Source organism: Drosophila takahashii, chromosome X (genome assembly GCF_030179915.1).
Source record: "Drosophila takahashii strain IR98-3 E-12201 chromosome X, DtakHiC1v2, whole genome shotgun sequence".
Taxonomy (NCBI): domain Eukaryota; kingdom Metazoa; phylum Arthropoda; class Insecta; order Diptera; family Drosophilidae; genus Drosophila; species Drosophila takahashii.
Window position 1 is genome coordinate 1159280 of NC_091683.1, and position 18870 is coordinate 1178149.

General features: G+C 44.6%; 6 protein-coding genes across 7 annotated transcripts; 3 read left to right on the plus strand and 3 right to left on the minus strand.

The window, feature by feature from the left end:
• Positions 1 to 494: 494 nt before the first annotated feature.
• On the minus strand, positions 495 to 2227 carry LOC108063792 (uncharacterized). Its single transcript, XM_044395246.2, has 2 exons — positions 1375 to 2227; positions 495 to 1145 (listed from the first exon to the last, which is right to left on the minus strand). The coding sequence occupies exons 1-2, from the start codon at positions 2155 to 2157 to the stop codon at positions 591 to 593; spliced, it is 1338 nt and encodes a 445-aa protein (XP_044251181.1). The 5' UTR covers positions 2158 to 2227; the 3' UTR covers positions 495 to 590.
• Positions 2228 to 3039: 812 nt separating this feature from the next.
• Positions 3040 to 10473, plus strand: LOC108063865 (phosphatidylinositol 3-kinase 1). The gene is made up of 3 exons (XM_017151132.3): positions 3040 to 4364; positions 4991 to 5131; positions 9202 to 10473. The coding sequence occupies exons 1-3, from the start codon at positions 3456 to 3458 to the stop codon at positions 9271 to 9273; spliced, it is 1122 nt and encodes a 373-aa protein (XP_017006621.2). The 5' UTR covers positions 3040 to 3455; the 3' UTR covers positions 9274 to 10473.
• TRAM (translocating chain-associated membrane protein 1) lies at positions 5641 to 8805 on the plus strand. 2 transcript variants are annotated; one of them, XM_017151135.3, is made up of 2 exons: positions 5641 to 5839; positions 7100 to 8805. In XM_017151135.3, exon 2 carries the CDS (start codon positions 7129 to 7131, stop codon positions 8239 to 8241), a length of 1113 nt encoding a protein of 370 aa, XP_017006624.2. In that variant the 5' UTR covers positions 5641 to 5839; positions 7100 to 7128; the 3' UTR covers positions 8242 to 8805. The 2 variants fall into 2 exon arrangements, with proteins under 2 accessions (XP_017006624.2, XP_017006623.2); XM_017151134.3 differs by having other exon boundaries at positions 5643 to 5839; positions 7112 to 8805.
• Positions 10474 to 10738: 265 nt separating the features above from the next.
• LOC108063864 (GPN-loop GTPase 1) lies at positions 10739 to 12665 on the minus strand. The gene is made up of 2 exons (XM_017151131.3): positions 11963 to 12665; positions 10739 to 11431 (listed from the first exon to the last, which is right to left on the minus strand). Exons 1-2 carry the CDS (start codon positions 12542 to 12544, stop codon positions 10874 to 10876), a joined length of 1140 nt encoding a protein of 379 aa, XP_017006620.2. The 5' UTR covers positions 12545 to 12665; the 3' UTR covers positions 10739 to 10873.
• Positions 12666 to 12897: 232 nt separating this feature from the next.
• mus81 (mus81 structure-specific endonuclease subunit) lies at positions 12898 to 14326 on the plus strand. Its single transcript, XM_017151176.3, has one exon. It carries the CDS (start codon positions 13004 to 13006, stop codon positions 14294 to 14296), a length of 1293 nt encoding a protein of 430 aa, XP_017006665.2. The 5' UTR covers positions 12898 to 13003; the 3' UTR covers positions 14297 to 14326.
• Positions 14327 to 14466: 140 nt separating this feature from the next.
• Positions 14467 to 18494, minus strand: LOC108063895 (RUN domain-containing protein 1). Its single transcript, XM_017151175.3, has 3 exons — positions 17061 to 18494; positions 15470 to 16282; positions 14467 to 14656 (listed from the first exon to the last, which is right to left on the minus strand). Exons 1-3 carry the CDS (start codon positions 18254 to 18256, stop codon positions 14467 to 14469), a joined length of 2199 nt encoding a protein of 732 aa, XP_017006664.2. The 5' UTR covers positions 18257 to 18494.
• Between the last annotated feature and the right edge of the window lie 376 nt (positions 18495 to 18870).

Sequence of the window (18870 nt, forward strand, 5' to 3'; positions counted from 1 at the left end):
GGACTACTTGACTTGACCAATCTTATCCGTTCCTCGACTTTCGCCGTCCGCCAGCCGCATGCTAATTTATAGTCAAAAAACTGTTTAAAGTGGAAGAATTCTCTCCACCGGGGGTCCAACTTGCCAACTGATTTGGGTAATCTTTTAATCTATTAGATTTCAGCTGCAACCGATGGCCTTCATTTGATACTATTCTTGTTTGCCGCATTCCGTGAATGATATGATTTAATACAATAAAGAAACCCACTTGATTCGCACCCAAATCGAAAGTATTTCCCACACAGAAAAAAAATTAATATCAAATTTATGATTCAAACATATCAATTTTATATTTTATCATTTCGTAAAAGTTATAAAAATACTGTTTTCAAATACCCAATGTAGTATTTTTTGAGCAAATATTGTAAGGTAAGATACAAATAATCTTTATTCATATCAAAATGATATGACTTAAACCATATTAAATTAACATATCAAATAAATGAACTTTGTTTTCCAGTAAATAATAAAATATATTTTTATATGTACTCCATAGGCATATGTATATATCAACTTAGAGACTAAAAACAAAAATATGGGAAATCTGATTTCTAGAAGATAAAATCTCCATCGCCTTCGTCGCCATCCTCCAGCAAAGTGAGGCTTCTTTCGAAGCGCTTGATGTTCTGGTACCAGCTGGGATCCCCCGAGGATATATCCACGGGTCTTCCTCCCTTGTGGCGATAGAGGAACTCGGCGTGTCCCTGGCCAGAGACTCCATTCACTGTACAGGCGACAAACTGATTGAAGACCTTGGACTCCCAGTCGCCGCCCACATAGCGCACCGCCGATTCCTCCACCTGGATCTGCACCAGGTACTCCTTCTCCGCGGTGTGGACTATAAAGTTCTGGTGCTGCGGTGGAATGCCCTTTTCCCCGTATGAATACAACTCAAAGTTGCTGCCTGTAAGGGGTTGATATCGCCCCTCGGGAGAGCAGACATAGCCCACTTTCAGGGAGGACAGGAAGAAGGAGGGCTGGCTGAGATTTCCGACCACCATGCTGCTGCCATCGTCCAGGAACAGGGCGAAATAAACATACCTATTGATGGAACTCAGGCAGCGTTCGGTGCCAAAGCTGTGATCCCGAAAGCCGAGCATTTTGAGCTCTACATCTTGATTGTTCTGCACAGAAAAAAAAACGATGTGAAATGGGATTATTTCTACCTTATTTCATGTCAATAAGATAAGATTCAAACATATCAACATGATATTTTATCATATCAAAAAAAATACCAAATTTAGTATTTTTTGAGCAAAAAGGTTAACATAATCTCTATTCATATAAAAATGATATGAATAACTTGATCTTAAAAAATATCAATTTGACCATTACCATTTTTTTTTCTGTGTGGAGCAGAATTCTTCCCGCCAGCTCTCCATTCTGCTCGTAATGGGTTCGCCTATCCACAATGTGATTGACACTCTGCAACAGGCTGTAGAATTTCTCATTCCAAGCCTCCCGTGCAATGGAATCGGCGATCAGCGAGGAACTGAGATCCCTGCTGTAATCGAAATGCTCCGAAGAGGAGCTCTCGAAACGGAGGTCCAGGTCCACGGGTATTTCTTCGGAACCCTTCTTCAAAACACCCTTGTACTTGATGCGCCACACTTTCATGGATTCCTCGGCATAAACATGGAAGCCGCCTCCGCGGAACTCGCTGCTCTCCTCGCCGCCATCCTCGCTGGTGAAATATATCATATCCGGGAGATTCGGGGAGCTAAAGAGCCCCTCCTTGGGCAGCCATAAATACAAGGCGGCCTTCAGGACTCCTCGCCGTCGCCGCTCCAAGGTGACCATCAGTTTCTGGCCCTCTCGATTGGCCGCCATGAAGCTCACCACATCGTAGCTCTTGGGATCGTTGCTCAGCTCCTGGGGACGATCGATCTTCGAGAGATGCTCCTCGGAACCGAGCAGCTCCTCGTTCCTCCGATAGATGCGATATCGCAGGCGTCGAAGGACCAAAAGAGCTATCCAGAACTTCACCCGGTAGAAAATCCCCTTTAGTGGGTATTTTCCAAAAATCAGAGGCGGCTTGAGGCCCAAAAGCTTGAGGATTACGATGACTACGGTCAACAGAATGCCGAAGATCAGGGCGAGAAGTACGAGGAACACCATTTTTAGGATAATTTTAAATTCCCCGTTAGATGGAACTTAACCGCTTGGCCTATTTTACGCGACTGGCGAGGAAAATGGATGGGTAACCGCTTATCGACCCGCCGATAAGCTACCGTTAAACCCCTTTTTTTCGGCCCCCGGGCTTATCGCGAATTGGAATTGTTGGAACTTTACTTTGGTATATATGACTACCTCGTAAATCTGAATCTGTCTGCCGGCGCAATTTCTGATTGATCCATTAGCAGGGTGCGCAATCCATTAGAAACCATCGATAGCAAATCTCTAGATAGCCCGTATTGCATGGTTATCTTCTGGTGCAAAGTCTGTCCAAGTAGGAGCAAAGATCTAAAATTGAGTGGAGAGAATTATAATAAGGGGTAAGTTCGAGTGATAAAGGGGTTTCATATTTCCACGGTACATTTGATACCTATTAATATTTATATTCACAAATGGTATTTCTACGATTGATATTTGAAAAAGAGAAGCGTTTTAAGATCAATTTGATGAGAAATATCATCAATATAATTATTAGATCTTAAAAATGTTTTTCAATTAGTGGATCAACATGTTTAATCTCTGGTTTTAATTTAATTTCTAGACTTAAATTGAATATTTATTTACATTATCTGAGTTAGGATCCCAGTTAATTTTTTTTATGATTATAAAAATGTTTAAAAATCATGAACTAATATAGAAACTTTGATTATTGTTTTATTATTTTTTAAAGACAAAAAGGATTCAAATCCCCGCTTCCCCTTCTCAACACTGGAAAAGGTCCTTTGTGGAAAGTTCAACAACACTCAGAAACTGCGCCTGCGCCAAAAAACAACAAACGCTTAATCAATAAAAACATAAAATTGAGTGCGCAAGGAGCATCGAGCAGCAGGAACAAAAACAAAATATATTCCCAAAGGACGAAGGACAGAATGCATAGTAATTCTAAGTAGGAAAAGCAAAGGACTTGCAGCAGATAATATTAAGCAAAAGGATACGGAGTTATCAACCTGAAAATATTGGGTATTTATCATTATAAAGAGGTAATGAAAGCGAAAAAGTGACAGAGAGAGAGAGAGAGAGGAAGAGAAGTGAAGGGAGTTGTATTTCCAGGAACGAAGAGGACTCCTCTTAATTTGATTAGGAACCCAATTAAGGATCAAAAAATATAGAGGATTTAAAAGAAGGAGCTGCAAAAGAGCGAAGAGCATCCGAATTGCAGGTGAATATCAGTTGAGAAGAGAAGGGGAGCTCCGGAAGAATCCAGAAGAATCCGCGAGCATCCGTAGAAGAACGAGGACAAAATGTACAAGACCATCAGGCACGGCGAGAATAGTCTGCAGTACACGATTCTGCCGCAGAACGATGACTTTGGCAAACTTTCGGGCTCCGGGCGTTCAGCTGCGGCCTCTTCCTCCGCCGGCTCTTCCGCGAATTCTTCAGGATCCGTGAAGATCAAGGGCCAGCGCCGCCGTCGCTCCTTCTTCGCCTATCTGGGCCTCATTTTCGTGTGCACCGTGATCATTGGTGCGGTGCTCATACCCTTTCTCGTCTCCGCCGAGTGTCTGCCAAATCCCACGGAATGGTTCTTGAAAACCAAGGCGGCCCTCATCCACAGTCCACAGCGATCGGGTGAAGCTGCTACCAATCGCAATCCCATCTCACCCACTGGCTCCCCGCTGTTGCAGCAGAATGTGGGCAGAAATGTGCAGATTGTGAACCGGAATGGCATCGAACAGTTTGTGATTCGTGTGAATAAAACCAATCCAATCACCAGTAGCACCACCAGTACCATGGAAACCAGCAGCACCAGCACCACCACAACTACGACGACAACCACACAGGCTCCCAGCACCACGACCACCACAACAAGAGCCACCACCACCACCACAACCACCAGGGAACCACCAGTGGTGACCACTCCGCGGTACTCGCCACCTGGCACCACAATCACCACCCGAATCATACAGGTTCCCCTGCTCAAGTCCGCCGCCAAGAAGCCCATTATGCCACCCGTTCTGGCCAAGGCCCAGGGGCCACAGATCCTCAGCGGAGCAGGGCAGAATTCCAGGATGCAGGTGCCATCAGAGGCGGAGGAGCAGTCGCCGGAACAATCGGGATTGGGGAGCCAGAACGACGAGAAGAGCAACAACAACGCCTGGATAAAGACGCACTGGGCCTACATCGATCCCTCCACCTACTTCCAATGGACCGTAAGTTATGCCTATACTATATAGTTTTGAGAATCTCAGGATCTACAAGAGATAGGTTTATGAAAACTGGTATGTGGGCTAATTTTTGAGATTATCCCATGATATATAATATTCTATAGGTTGAAAGTAGAATCTCAGTTTGTGGATTTAGGATTAAGAAAAATGGAAGGCCTATTTTATAAAGACAATATATCATCCTAAATTAGAATCTGTGCATCTTAAGTAATAACAATAATAGTATTTGACAATAAGATCATCCTAGACAGTGGGTTAAATATCTCAGGAGCCACAAAAGCTTGGCCTTTTTTTATGGCCCCCACTTATCATCCTAATTTTTGAGCTGTAAATTTGTCAGTTAGTATCCTATGGGCTATTATATTCAATAGAATGAAAGTAGAATCTGTGGACCTAAAATAATAACAGTTATAAAATATTATTATAAGATCATCCTAGACAGTGGGTTAAATATCTCAGGATCCACAAAACCTAGGCTCACTGAAATTGGTATGTGGCCTCCTTTTATGGCCCCCATATACCATCCCAAATTTTGAGCTGACCCCATTGCTGTGTTCCGAGTTTCTCAAGTTTCTTAATTAAGCACCCCCTTTTTTTCGTCCACTTTGCAGGGCTACAAGGACGAGGATAGCGTGCTGCTGCCCGCTCTTTTGGGCTTCGCCCTCATCGGAGTGATTTTGATCATAACGGTTTGCCTGGTGGCACGCAACAAGCGCACAATCGTGTCCTCCGTCCGCAAGCGGAATCGCAATGTGAGTACAAAATGCAATTAACTTGACCAGCGAGGCGGAAGAAGGTGGTTTGTGGTTTGTGGCTTGTGGGTCGCGTGTCCTTGAGCCCATTTTGCAAGCTTTTATTGCCAATTAAAAAAAGTAACCCACTTAATAAACCTTTTACTTTTAAACTTTATATTCTTTTCTTAAACCTTAACGTTCAAATTGCGCGCCTTTTGTGTAAAGCCAGCCCTGGTTTCGTTCAGTGAAAGTTAAACTAGTTAAAACAGTGAAAATCCCCGAGTGTTGTGTGTGAAAAAAGCAAAATCAAACAAAAAGTTAAACAAAAAATCAAAGTTGGCGCCAAAAAACAACGCAGCAGCCCCGGTTATCGGGAGGGTGACGCGGCTAAGCCCAGCGAGGACACCCACCCTCCCTTTTCCCAGTGAGACCGTTTTGGCGCACTTTCGGTATTTTCTATAAGCCAATCTGGTATTTTCGCTCCCACTGCCTCCACCTGTCGCCGATTCAATTCAGGTATCTCTCTCGCTTCGCCGATTCGGTTTCGGATTCAGATTCACAATCAGATTTCGATTTGGAGTCAGTTCCCGATTCCGATTCCCCCGATTCAGTTGCAGATCACGTCGCCGAGTTTGCCAGCTGGGAACGCACAGCACACGCACCGCCTACGTCAGCAAAATCACGTTGCAAATATCGGCCAAAAGAGCGTTTTTGGCCAAAAATCCTGTGAGTAAAATTGGCAACTGCAACAACAACAACTTTTGCCAGCGTGTCTCTTCGAGTCTCTCTATGTGTGCGTGTGTGTGTGTGTGAGAGTGGGAGCGCGCAGCCTGTGTGTGTGTGTGTGTGGTGCCAACAAGGCAATTTGTGTGTTTGTTGTTGGTGGAGCATCTTGGATACAGTAGATATTCCCCTTAAAGGAACAGGATATTAGAAAGGATATAGTATAGATCCCTTTTGGAAACACTTTTTATTCATAGTTCCTTCATTGAAAAGAGTTAAGATGGAGCTACATCATCAAAACTGCCGAGTTATCAGTAGTTATAGGATGGTATAATAATAAATAGTTATAGGAAAAGATACAAGATTAAATTAGAAACACAGTAGAGCATCTGAAAAAGGGAACCGGTAACCTATATTGAATAATAATATCCACCATACGTGTCAAACTTATAGAAACCAGTTGGTAGTACAGCACATCTTAACTTGGAAACTAATAGTTGGTGGATTTTCATTCGTTGGAAATAGGTCATACCTAAGGTAATATGCAATATTGGATAGTTGATCCCACCATACATCATCTAAACTGCAGGGTTATCTGTAGTTATAGGATGGTATAGTAATGACTAGTTATAGAAAACACACTACAGCATCTTCAAAGTGAACCGGGAACATATTGAATAATAATAGGCAATATTATATCGACTATCTCAACCATACGTGTCAGATTTATAGAAACCAGTTGGTAGTACAGCACATCTTAACTTGGGAAACAATAGTTGGTGGATTTTCATTCGTTAGAAATAGGTCATACTTAGAGTAATATGCAATATTGGATAGTGGATCCAGCCATACGTGTCAAGTTATTATAGAAGTTCTGCATCTAAAAAGGATATCTTTAAATAAGGGGAACCCATAGTGGGAACACCTTGATTCGTTAGAAATAGCCTATACTAAGAGTAATATGCAATATTGGATAGTCAATCCAACTATACGTGTCAAATTATAATAGAACTTTTGTATTAATAAAGGATCTCCTATAGTTAGAACCCCTTGATTCGTTAGAAATAGCCCATACTACGAGTAATATGCAATATTGGATAGTCGATTCCATAATAAAACTTCTCTTTCTAAAAAGGACCTCCTTAACTTGGGAACCCATAGGTAGAACCCCTTGATTCGTTAGAAATACCCCATACTAAGAGTAACATGCAAGATTATAGAACTTCGGGACACCAAACATCAAACGTTGATAACTGAAACTAGATTTCCTTTTAGAACCCCCTTTCGATAAAATGGCCATCAAACCGGGACTCGGTCGCAAGACGAGCAACAAGAACCCACCGATCCTGAGCCACGAGTTCGTGATCCAGAACCATGCGGACATCATCTCGTGCGTGGCCATGGTCTTCGTCGTTGGCCTGATGAACGAATCGACGGCTGCCTTTGCCAGCGCCTTCATATCCCTGCATCATAATGTCAGCGGCGAGGATCCCAGCCGGGAGCAGCCCTACGGCAAGGCCTACACCTACATCGCTGGCATCAAGGACTACTGTGCGATATTCTTCTACACGCTGACCTGCATCATCATGCACGCGATCATCCAGGAGTTTGTGCTGGACAAGATCAGCAAAAAGCTGCATCTATCCAAGTTCAAGCTGGCCCGGTTTAATGAATCCGGCCAGCTGGTGGCCTTCTATCTGCTGTCCTTCGTCTGGGGCGCCCATGTGCTGCTGAAGGAGGGCTACCTCGGCCAGGTGGCCCAGCTGTGGGAGGGCTTCCCCGAGCATCCGATGAGCTTCCTGCACAAGTTCTACTTCATCGTCCAGCTGGCCTACTACCTGCACATGCTGCCCGAGCTGTACTTCCAGAAGATCAAGACCAAGGAGGAGCAGCAGCCCAAGATTGTGCATTCGATCAGCGGTTTCACCTTGATTGTGCTCGCCTACACGCTGAGTTTCCAGCGCTTGGCTTTGGTCCTTCTAACGCTGCACTACTTCAGCGAGCTGCTGTCGCATGTCTTCCAGCTCATCGGCGTCTTTGATCGCGAGGAGCGTCTGGCCAAGCTGAGGGTGGTCAACAACGCAGTCTTCTTCCTTGCCCGCTTTGCCACGTCGGTGATTGGCGTGCTGACGCTGTATTATGGCATTGGAGGGCTGCGATCCCTGCTCGCTTTGGGCGGCCTGATTGCCCTGCAGGGCTACCTGGTCTTCTCCTTCATCACCGAGCAGCTGCGCGCCAAGCGGGAGGCCAAGAAGGAGGCCAAGCGGGAGGCCAAGCTGGCGCTGCAGACGAAGAAGCCCAAGGACAAGGCGGCCAGCAAGGAGAAGGTGAAGCGCAAGAAGGAGAGCGACCTGCCCGAGGCGGACCAAACCCAGTCCAGTCCCGTCAAGCAGAAGCTCAAGTGAGGGGCAGCAAATGCCGGGCAGAGCAACAAAATCTTCCGCACACTTCCAATCCAAAATGAGAGATGTTTGAGAGCAGCACCATGAACAGAAGGAATCCCTGTCTTCTTTGTAAATCTCCGTTTAGCTCAAGAACCACACTACTGCAAACATTTCAGCTGCATTTATACTTCCTCCTCCTCGACACACACACAACACACCACAAACAAACTATATTTCTCTAGCCTAAATGTTTTGTTTCATTTTAAGTTTACATCCTTTTTTAAACAAATTTTTTTTATTTTTATACATACCTTAAAAAATGAAAAAAAAGAGAAAACAAAAAATATAACAACAAAAAAAACAACAAACAAACAACAAGAAAAGCTTAATGTAACGTGTGTTTTTGAATTGTTCTTCCTTGAATGTAAGCAAATTGATTTAACAACAATTTCCGATCGTCCTACTTGCGTGTAAAACTATTTTTTTAGAGAAGATCAACAAGAAGTTGAAGATTGTAACGACGAGGCAAACAAAACATTTGCTAAATATATAAAAAATATATATTTTGTATAAGAAAAAAAAAGAGTTTTTGCCTGGGGGGTTTATTATTATTATCTAAAGCTATCTTATAGGTAAAACTATAAGGTAACAGAGGGTTTATTATAGAGCTATTATTATTATATTATGCAGTTTTTTTTGTCTAATTAAATATTTAGGAACTATTATTATTTATTTTATTATTATCTTTTTTTACAGTATTTTATTTGTTATAAAATAATTTTTTTAATCCCAAGAAAAAAGCTACTTACAATCTATTTTAATATCATCAGTTTTTCTGGGGGTTTTTATAAAAAATATTGGTAATCCTAATTACTAAAGAGTAAATACCCCTAATAATCACTTTTTAATATCATTTTGTAGGTGTTATATATTATATTATATTTATATTGTTAAATTATATATATCATCATATTTTTCCAGGACATTGAGGAGCAGGGCGCCGAGGACAACGCCACTCTGCTGACCACCACCAATATGTCGGACGACGATTAATTAAATTAAATTAATTAATTAATCCCCGATCAACCTTCGAGTCAAGCTTTTCGTTTATTGGCCTGCTTAAGCGATGGGATGTCGCCCACTTCCGTTTTTGAGACACACACGTATTTATATAGATCTAAGCTAAAATGCTCTATGGTACGTATTATCGGATCTCAGCCAAGCTCATAAGCTATAAAAAAAACCCCGAAACCCGAAAAACTTTCTCTGTTATGTTTCTTCTTCCCTTTCTATTGAAAAAAGCAAGCGGAAAATGAAACAAAAAAAAAGAAAAGACTGTTTCTGAAACAACAACACGAACACAAGCGAGCTAAACTTTATAGTTTTCAAAAAAAAAACACATATTTCCTGCTTTAAAAACTCGTTTTTCGAAACTCTCTTTCCGTAGCCCTTTCCAAAATTTTGAGTGTGTGTGTGTGCGTCTGTGTGTGTTTGAGAGTGTGCGTGTGAGAGCTTGATTCCTCGATCCATTAAAATACGTCTAAATATTTAAAATAAAATATTCATGAGCTCGATAATTTGAGCTGGGAAACAGAATTATAATTGGAACCAGAAAAATTCCATTAATCACAAAAAGAAATTAGTGTACTAACACACACACACGGGTACAGTGCGTTTCAAGGCGGGAAGGCAAATACAAGAAAATATGAAAACTTAATTAACATCTAGAAAATACTTTTAAACTAAAGCGAGCTTTTTTCGAACATCATTTTTTTAGCCCAAAGAGCAGTTTGCATTGCAGTTCGTAATCCACCTTTTAGCCAACCTGCTGCTCCCGAAACGCACTGTACCAGGGAATTTATTTCAAAACAAAATCGTAAGATATATACATTAAATATATATTAAAAAGCAAACCTAAATTTCGTGTGAACCACCCGAGGAAATCACACTCAAATCAAATGAAAACGTCCAGAATGAGAATATTTTTTTGCGCAAACAGTGCTTCTACTTATCGAGCGTGGACTGTATTTGATTGCCATCACAAGACAAAAATGTTGAGGGATGCATTTACACGCCTGTCCAAGGATTTGGACTTCCTGCACAGCTAGCAGCCATTAAAAAACACCCAACAAATAGATTGCAGATGCAGCCAAGGAGGGAATAGCGCTCGTAGCGGGCGACTACTGTATGTCTACATATACAAAACTGTGTATAACTGTGAAGCATTGACAAGTATTTGAGATGATCTGTATTTTTGTAAGCGTAATATTTAAAAAACGACACACAAATCCAGAGAAGCAACTATATAGCGTAAGATATCGGACACAATATTGATTTGCTCAACATATATACACACACATAATATATATATACAAGAATATATATGTAACGCAAAGTATAAGGCTTGCATTTACATTTACGAGCGGAATGTATCCTCCATATATATATGTATATGTTATCACTAATTTGCAAAGCTAAACTAAGTCCATATATACAAGAAAAATACGAACAACAGATATCCGAATGGGAAATGACAAACACACATACACTATATTGAATGTTTTTGCTTGTTAAAGTGCATAAATAAAGAAGAAAACTCAAAGGAATTGTGGGAAACTCGATCTCTATTCTAATTAACTAAATCACTAATTAACTAGGACTTTGACTGCTCCTCCAGCTTGTCCCGCTTGCTCTGCTGCGCCGTCAGATGATTCTGCACGAAGCTGCTGAAGTTCTGCTCCTCCATGGTGCCCTTGCCGTCCTCCTCCATCTCCTCCTGCTCCTCCTGCTCGTCGGTTTGCGGCACCAGACCAGGTGCCATGAGGAATACGCTGTTTCCTGCGTTTGCCGGTGGATCCTGAAGACCCTGCAATCCCAGGGGCACAGCAATGCCGGCATCTTCCACATTGTCGGCCGGTTTTGGTGCCGCCTGCTCCGCCAGCCGCTCCAAACGCATCTTCTCGTACACCGGCTTGTAATCCCGCTCGTATTCGCTGACGCACTCCTTAATCTTAGTCAGTAGCTGGGCAAAACCCACGCCTGTTTTGGCCGAAACGCCGCAGGTGCTTAGATTCTCGTAAAAGGTGTCTAAAGTAAGCGACATGGTGCGCGTGAGGTTGCTCACGAAGCTCTGCTCCTGCTCGAGGGCCTCCTGGAAGGCCTCGAAGTCCGTCATCCAGTCTAGGACGAAACTGCAGTCCTGCAGGTCGATCTGTAAAGCAAAAAGGTACTAATTATAATATCTAAAAATAACAAAAAAAAAACATGAAAAATTGTATTTTACAGTGTGAGCAAAATTGTTGACATGTGTGTCAAATACAAAAGTGCTAAAATGTGAAAAATAAACAGCTCACTTGTGTTTTTTACACAATGTGTTATTAGCACGACGTGTTTTTTACACACTGTGTTCTTAACACAAATGAAAATTACATATTACTGACATTAACGAGTCTTATATGTTAGTTTTAACCATTTCAAAGCATATATGAATTCTTATACTCTAGAAAGCCGTGCATTTTTTCAGTTTAACATAGAATTCTGACACTTTAATGTCAAAAACTCAATGTTAATAACATGTTAATGTTAATAACACGTCGTGTAAATAACACAAATGACCTGTGTGTGTTATTTACGTTTCTAACATATGTAAGATACAATTTTTTACACACAAGTCAATAACTTTTTTTGACATTTAGCATGTTAATAAGACAAGTTTTCTACAGTGATTATAACAATGACCCACCTTATTCAGGGCCACCAGGAAGGGCAGGCGCGTCTTGTAGAGGATGGAGCAGGCGTAGAGCATGTTGGACATGAAGGTGGTGGGACAGGCGCTGCGCACCACATCCATTACATAGACCACGATGGTGGGAAACATGGTGGCCAGGCCCTCGGTGATGATGTTGCCCGATGCCGACCAGGTGAACACCTCGATCTGGCCCGGTGTGTCGATCACACACCACTTGTGCCCGCGCTCGCCGGCGCGACGCACTAGCTCCGCAAACTGGGCCATTTTGGTGGTGAACATGTTGAGTGCGGTGACAATGCCGCCATTGGGGCCCAGTTGGTACTGCTTCATCACCTCCCGGTAGTTCACCGTGTCCCGGATGTCCACGTGCGTCGCATATGGCACCTCCTTGCAAGCGGGATCCAGATTAACCACGTACGGATTGAATTTCTCCTGGGCGTGCTGGATGAGGCTCCTGGTGAACGTGGTCTTGCCGCTGCCCGCCATTCCGAGCACTATGATGCACACGGGCGACTCACGGATGCCGGAGGTGAGCGAGAGGGCCTCCAGCTTGATGTCCTCCACGCTGGCGGTCATTTTTGGGATGTAATTTCGGTTTAAATTTCGTATTTAAGTGAAATTGAAATAATCCTATTGGAAATGCGGTAGAGGGCGCATTAGGGATGTGCCATTGCGGTCTGTTTTGCTTATCGTTATCGGTTGGAGGCAATATTTTAATTTTATTTTAGCTCTAAAATTGCTGAATTGTTCAAAATTTAACAGAACATTTTAGCAATTGAGGAAAATTACAAATGTGCAGTATTTACAAGCAAAAGCGCTATTAAATTAAATGTGATAATTTCCTAGGTCATATCGATAGAGGTCAATCGCGATAGTACCATCGATTATTTTGCAGCTCTGTGCTGTTTGCTAGAATGCCACCCCTATCGAGCAGCGTTGCCAGATCGCAAGGGCCGCGCGAACATTCATGTTGAAATTGTCTTCGTTAATTGGTGATTTTTTTCCATTTTCCTCTAATTAAACGATAGTTAAGCCATGGAAACTCGTCTGGAAGTGCGCCTGTGGGAGCCGAACCCTTTGTTCACCCGCTGGCTGGAGCGCTGGCTGCGGGAGGCGGAGCGCCGGCAGCAAAAGTCGCAGTTCAAGCTGCGTCAGGCGCTGGAATCCCTGCAAAGTTATCCGCTGCCTTTAAACAGCGGACGCGACTGCTCGATTCTGCGCGGATTTGGGGGCACCCTCTGCCAGATGATCGACGAGGAGCTGCGCCAGCACAGGGGCCTCCGATTGGCGTCCCTTCCGCAGGAGGACACCCTGCAGCAGCAGCAGTACGAGCAGCAGGTGAAGGAGGTGCTCCGCCAGGTGAAGGAGCGCCAGGAGAAGCAGCAGGAGCAACTGGAGCAGCACAGGAAACCCAGGAAGCCGACCAAGAAGGAGCTGGCTGAATTGGCCGCTTTAGAAGAGCGGGAACGCCAGGTGCTGATGAAACCGGGCGGATTCCAGCTGCTCCTCCTCGTGGACACCCAGGAGACGAGTGGCAAGAACAAGCGGGTGCTGGACCAGACCAGGAGCTACCTGGAATCTTTAGGAGCCCGCCACGAAGTGCGTCGCCTGACCATCGGCGATTTCCTCTGGGTGGCCCAGGATGCGGAGGGCAACGAACTGGTTCTACCCTACATAATCGAACGCAAACGCATGGATGACTTGGCGGCCAGCATACGGGATGGTCGCTTCCACGAGCAGAAGCACCGACTGCAGCAGAGCGGCCTGAGGAACATCATCTACCTGGTGGAGGATTACGGGGACAATGAGCAGCTGGGATTGCCTTTGGAGTCCCTCCAGCAGGCTTTGGTCAATGCTCGGGTGCAATCTAATGTACAGGTGGTGCGCACCGAGAATCACTTCAGATCCATGAGCTATTTGGCCGCCATGAGTCGCTCCCTAAGTCAGATATTCTCTGGGAAAACACTAAAAAGCGTGGATCGGGAAGAACTCAATAGAAAATCCTGCATTTTAATGGACTCCCAGCTGGGGCTGCTCAAGTTTCGCGCCCTCTACGAGGATTCCGCGAAGAATGCCCAGTTGACAGTACGCGAAGTGTTTGTGCAACAGCTGCTGCAGCTCCACTCACTCTCCCTCGAACGAGCCATGGCCATTGTGGAGCGATATCCCACGCCACGCTGCCTTTTAGAGGCATACGAGGAGTGCCTAGATGAAAAGCAGGCCCGGCTACTCCTCTCCAGCATCGCCTGCGGTCCCCTGGAACGTCCTCTCGGCGAGAAGATCAGCCAGTGCCTCCACGAGTTCTACACATCCACACATTTTCGCTAGAACTTTAGGATTAGCAATTGATTTAATGGGACATATCTAAAGTTATATACACGAGTTTATACATCATACATTTAAGTGAGAGAGAGAGAGAATACGATTTACTCCGCTGGATCTGTGATCTGTGTGATCTAGTCTAAGCCAAGGAATGTACATACAAGTCCGGAACGAACTTAGAGGTTGCGGAAGTGCCGGATGGCCAGGTCCACCGGCAGATCGAAGTCAAAGCGCGACAGCGCGTCGATGGAGCGCAGCGAGTCCCGGAATCCCGTGCGGGCCACATAGCTGCTGGCCGAGTAGTACGTGTCCACCAGCTCGTGGCTGCTCAGGATCAGGTTGAGCCACTCCACCAGCAAATGGGAGCTGTGAAGAGAAGAGAAAAGAGAAGATGAGTAAGATTATATGGGTCTACCTTTTCTTAGAAATATTTGTGTTGGCTTGATTGTTGGCCTCTTCAAAGCAAGATAAATATTTTAGTTCAAACTATACATATACATTTAATATAAATTAATAAATATCTATTCATTCCAGTAAACTTAAGGATGTTAATGCCAAAAATAGTATACTTTTAGACTGCAGATGCTTTAATTTTTGAAAAATATATAGATGTACCAGGATAAAGCCTCTAATTCCTGGCAATTTAAGAAGAATTATTTATTTGGGTATAACAAAAAATATGTTGATCCTTGCAATAAACTATACCTGTATAATTAATATAAATGAAATAATCACTTAACTTTCTCCGAATATTGTTAATTGCAGTTAAGTAAAAGATGTTTATGCCAAAAATAGTATACTTTTAGACTGCAGGTGCTTTAATTTTTCAAAAATATGTATCAGGGTGAAGTTTTTAAATCCTGGTAATTTATATATAATTTTTTTTGGTCAAAATGTTGCTTCTAGCAATAATATAAACCTATATAATTAATACAAAATGAATTAATCTACGAATATTGTTCATTGCAGTAATGTAAAGGCTGTTCATGCCAAAAATAGTCTACTTCTAGACTGCGTATGCCTTGCGTTTGTATATCCTATCAATATGTATCAGGGCAAAGCCCAAAACTATGCACTATATAGCTCAAAAAACCTATAGTATTGCATAGTTCGCTGTATTTGAATATGACTCCTTGCTAACTTTGTTTTTCGCTCCCCCCTAGCGTTCAACACACTCACTTGAGTCCGGCGCAGACGAAGGCCTTGAAGTGGGCGTTGTTGCTCCGCTTGTAGGGGCGATGCATGGCCAGGATCATGCCCACGGCGCTGAGCAGACTCTGCTTGGCGGTCACCGCCTGGGCGTCGACAATGTCCAGCTGGAAGCTCTGCGACAACTTGCGTGCCGGCGTGTTGTTGTACTCCTCGCCGTGCTTCAGGCGATAATAGGCCAGTACCAATTCCCAGGCATGCATGGCTCTGCCCAAACCAGCGAGGAATTGCGGCGAATCTGCCGCTGGAGGCGGCGGAACCATCGGAGATGCTGGATGCAGGCAGCGCATAAAGGGAACCATCAAACTGGAGGCCGCCGATTCCGCTGGTATGCGCAGACCATGCTGGATTAGCTGCTGCAGCGTGCGGGCAAAGTTCTTGCGCACCACTGTCGTCAGTTCGCGGTTAATTGTGGCTATGGAATCGCCACGCATGTGCGCCGATCGACGGCTCTTGCCGCCCTCCTTCTCCCACTCGAAGTTGGAGTAGCTAATGTCCTCGTCGGAGTCGGAGGATATGGCTCCGCCGGCCGCATAAGGAGCCAGTTCGTGGCCAGTTGGCACTGCTCGCCGGCAACGCGGTGGCAAGGTGGTCAGTGCTCCACTTTGCGAGGTGATAACCGGATGACCAGCCGAAGAGGACGAGGAGGTGGACTCCGCCTGCTGCTGCTGCTGCTGGCGCAAAGCCCGCTTGATATTGGCCAACTTCTCGCGGTCGCAGCTCAAAGTGGCGGCCAGGGCAGCCACCTCCTGGATGTCCACCTCCAACTGGGCGCGCAGGTCCCTGAAATGAATCAAGATAATGTCAGGTTGGTGGTTTTTACATTGAGAATGTCTAACCCCCAAATGTTGAATAAACCCTAGGGAAACTAACCAAAGTATATGTGTTTCTGAAACTCAAAAAGGTTTCGGAAATTCCGAAAGAATTCAGAAATAATTACTTTTCTCTGAATTTTTAACCTATAAACCTACAAAATGAATATTTAATGTGGACACCTGTTGCTGTAAGCAAAATTCTTTCGGAAAAAACGGACAAAATTTCTTTTAAGGACCTATTTCTCGACCGCAGGTTAAATTTAAATTAGGTATTAAACCTTGAAAATGTATGGGAGTAAAGAGTTTTAAAGCCTACTTTAAATTCAACATGCGGATGAGAAACGGGGATAAGTCTTTGTCGTTCGTAAGATTAACAACATATTGAGAAATCCTATTTGTTCTCCCGAAAAGTGGAAGTTCATGTTAATTTTCTCGGCAAAATTAACATTACTTGAGAAATCCAATTTGCCTATCTTTCAAAATATTGAAGTTCATGTTAGCTTTCTCTGTAAAATTAACATCACATTGAGAAATCGAATTCGTTTTTCCAAACAATTGCAGTTCAGGTTAACTTTCTCAGCCAGTTAACAAACGGGAACCTTAACTAGACATTGAGAAATCAGATCTAAACAGCTAGAAACGGTTCTTTTAAATGTTTTCTGATCTAAGGTAAGGAAATCTTGTACCAGGATAGTTTCTAGAAAGCAGGAAGTATTCTTGAAAAAGGTTTTTGTGGTTTATCTTACCCCCAGTGGTTGCCCTTGTGCGTCTTCTTCAGCGAATTCTGCTGGAATTCGTCGTGGCTCCTTGGCTTCGCCAGATGCGTGCTGGCGAACATTTGCATGAGGATCGATGCTTTGTCCAGCAGTCCATGGGCCTTGCTGTGCAGGCTCTCCCCGGTTCTTGGATGGGAATGTGAGCCCAATTCTGAGGACGGAGGAGTGGGAGGTGCAGTCACTCCTCCTTTGGCTGGAGCAATTGAACCTCCTCCTCCTCCTGCGGCGGCGGCCTGTGAACTCCGTGCCGTCTGCTTGGCCGCATAGCTATTGTAGGCTCCCGATAGAAGCTTCAATCGATCGCCCACGGATCCCCCAGATCCTCCCTCGGCTGCATCGCACTGCAGGAAGGCAATGAAGCGCTCCAGATCGGTGATCTGCGTCTTCAGCTGGGCGACCAGTTGCTCCTTCATCTTCAGCGGGCCCACGAACTCGCCAATCGCATTGTCCACCTGGTGGCGCAACTGCTCCGTGCTGAGGGCCGGCAGCTCGTGCTGCTCCACCTGGAGATTGAGCTTCGAGCGCAGCTCGTCCAGGATGAACTTTTGCTTCTCGAGCATCACGTGCTGCGGCAGAATGCCCGGTTCGCCGGCCTCGTAGGCTATTTGTTCCAGCTCGGTGAGCTGAGACTTTAGTTGTTCGATGATGAGCTGGTTATCCGGAGTATCCTCTTTGGGCTTTGGGGACTCTGACTCCTCCTCCGCGTCCTCCTCCTCCTTGGACTGCACTGCCTCCGGAATGCCCTGAAAGGCAAAGTCTTCGAGATCGCGCAGCAGTTGATCCCGCTCCTCGGCGGGCGCCTCCACAATTTGGCGTACCCTCAGCTGGACGTGGGCAAAGTGAGAGGTCAATGCCAGCAGGGAGCTGGTGAGCAGCTCCTGCTCCTCCTCGATGCTGCGCAAGCGAGCCAGTTCAAGGGAGCTCCCGTTGCTTTCGCGTCGCGTCTCCGATTTGTCCAGCAGTCCCGGTTCCAGTTCGCAATCGACGCCCGAACTGGCGCTATTCGCATCATCGTAGTTGGCTCCCAGCGGAGACCATCGCTCGCTGAGCAGCTCCTGCTCCTGCTGTTCCACCTCCTCATCCTCGACAGCAGCTGGCAGCTGGCCTTCGACTGGCGAGCAGGAGTCGTCCTTGGTCTCCAGGGCCTCCGCCATTTTCATTTCCATATGGAAACGCTGCTGCGGATTGGTGTCGCTTGTTTTCCTCGCTTTTCTCGCGAAAAATCAATCGGTGGCTTGTTCCGCTTTCTATGTGCCAGCTGGCCAGCTCCCTTGCTCTCTCCTCCTGCTCTGTTCCTTCGCTAGCTTTGGATTTTCGATGCTTCTGGGTGGGATTGAAACGATGAGCGCGCTGCCACGGTTTCTGACGCACTGACAATGGATTCTCTCGAATCTACGAGCGTGGGAGGCCTTTCTCATTGAGGGTTTCCGGCTGTTTTTGGGGGTGAAAGTATAGCTTTAAGCTATGCCTGGGGAGCTTCAGAAGGGGTTGCTAGCCGTACTGACGGAAAAAGAGCTTTATGAGTACCAACTTTCTTTAAGCTCGTAAGCTTTTTTAGTTACAGGATAGCGAAAAAGACAGAAAAAAGCTTTCTGTGTACCAACTTTCTTTAAGCTCAAAAGCTATTTTAGTCACAGGATAGTAAACATAGCTTTGAAAATTATTTTGAAAATATTTCAAGGCTTAAAACTTTGATTTCTTATCAAACATTGAAGTTGCTTTAAGTTGTTTTAAAAAGTTACATTATTTTTTAAGTTTATTTTATTTCCACAACATTTCT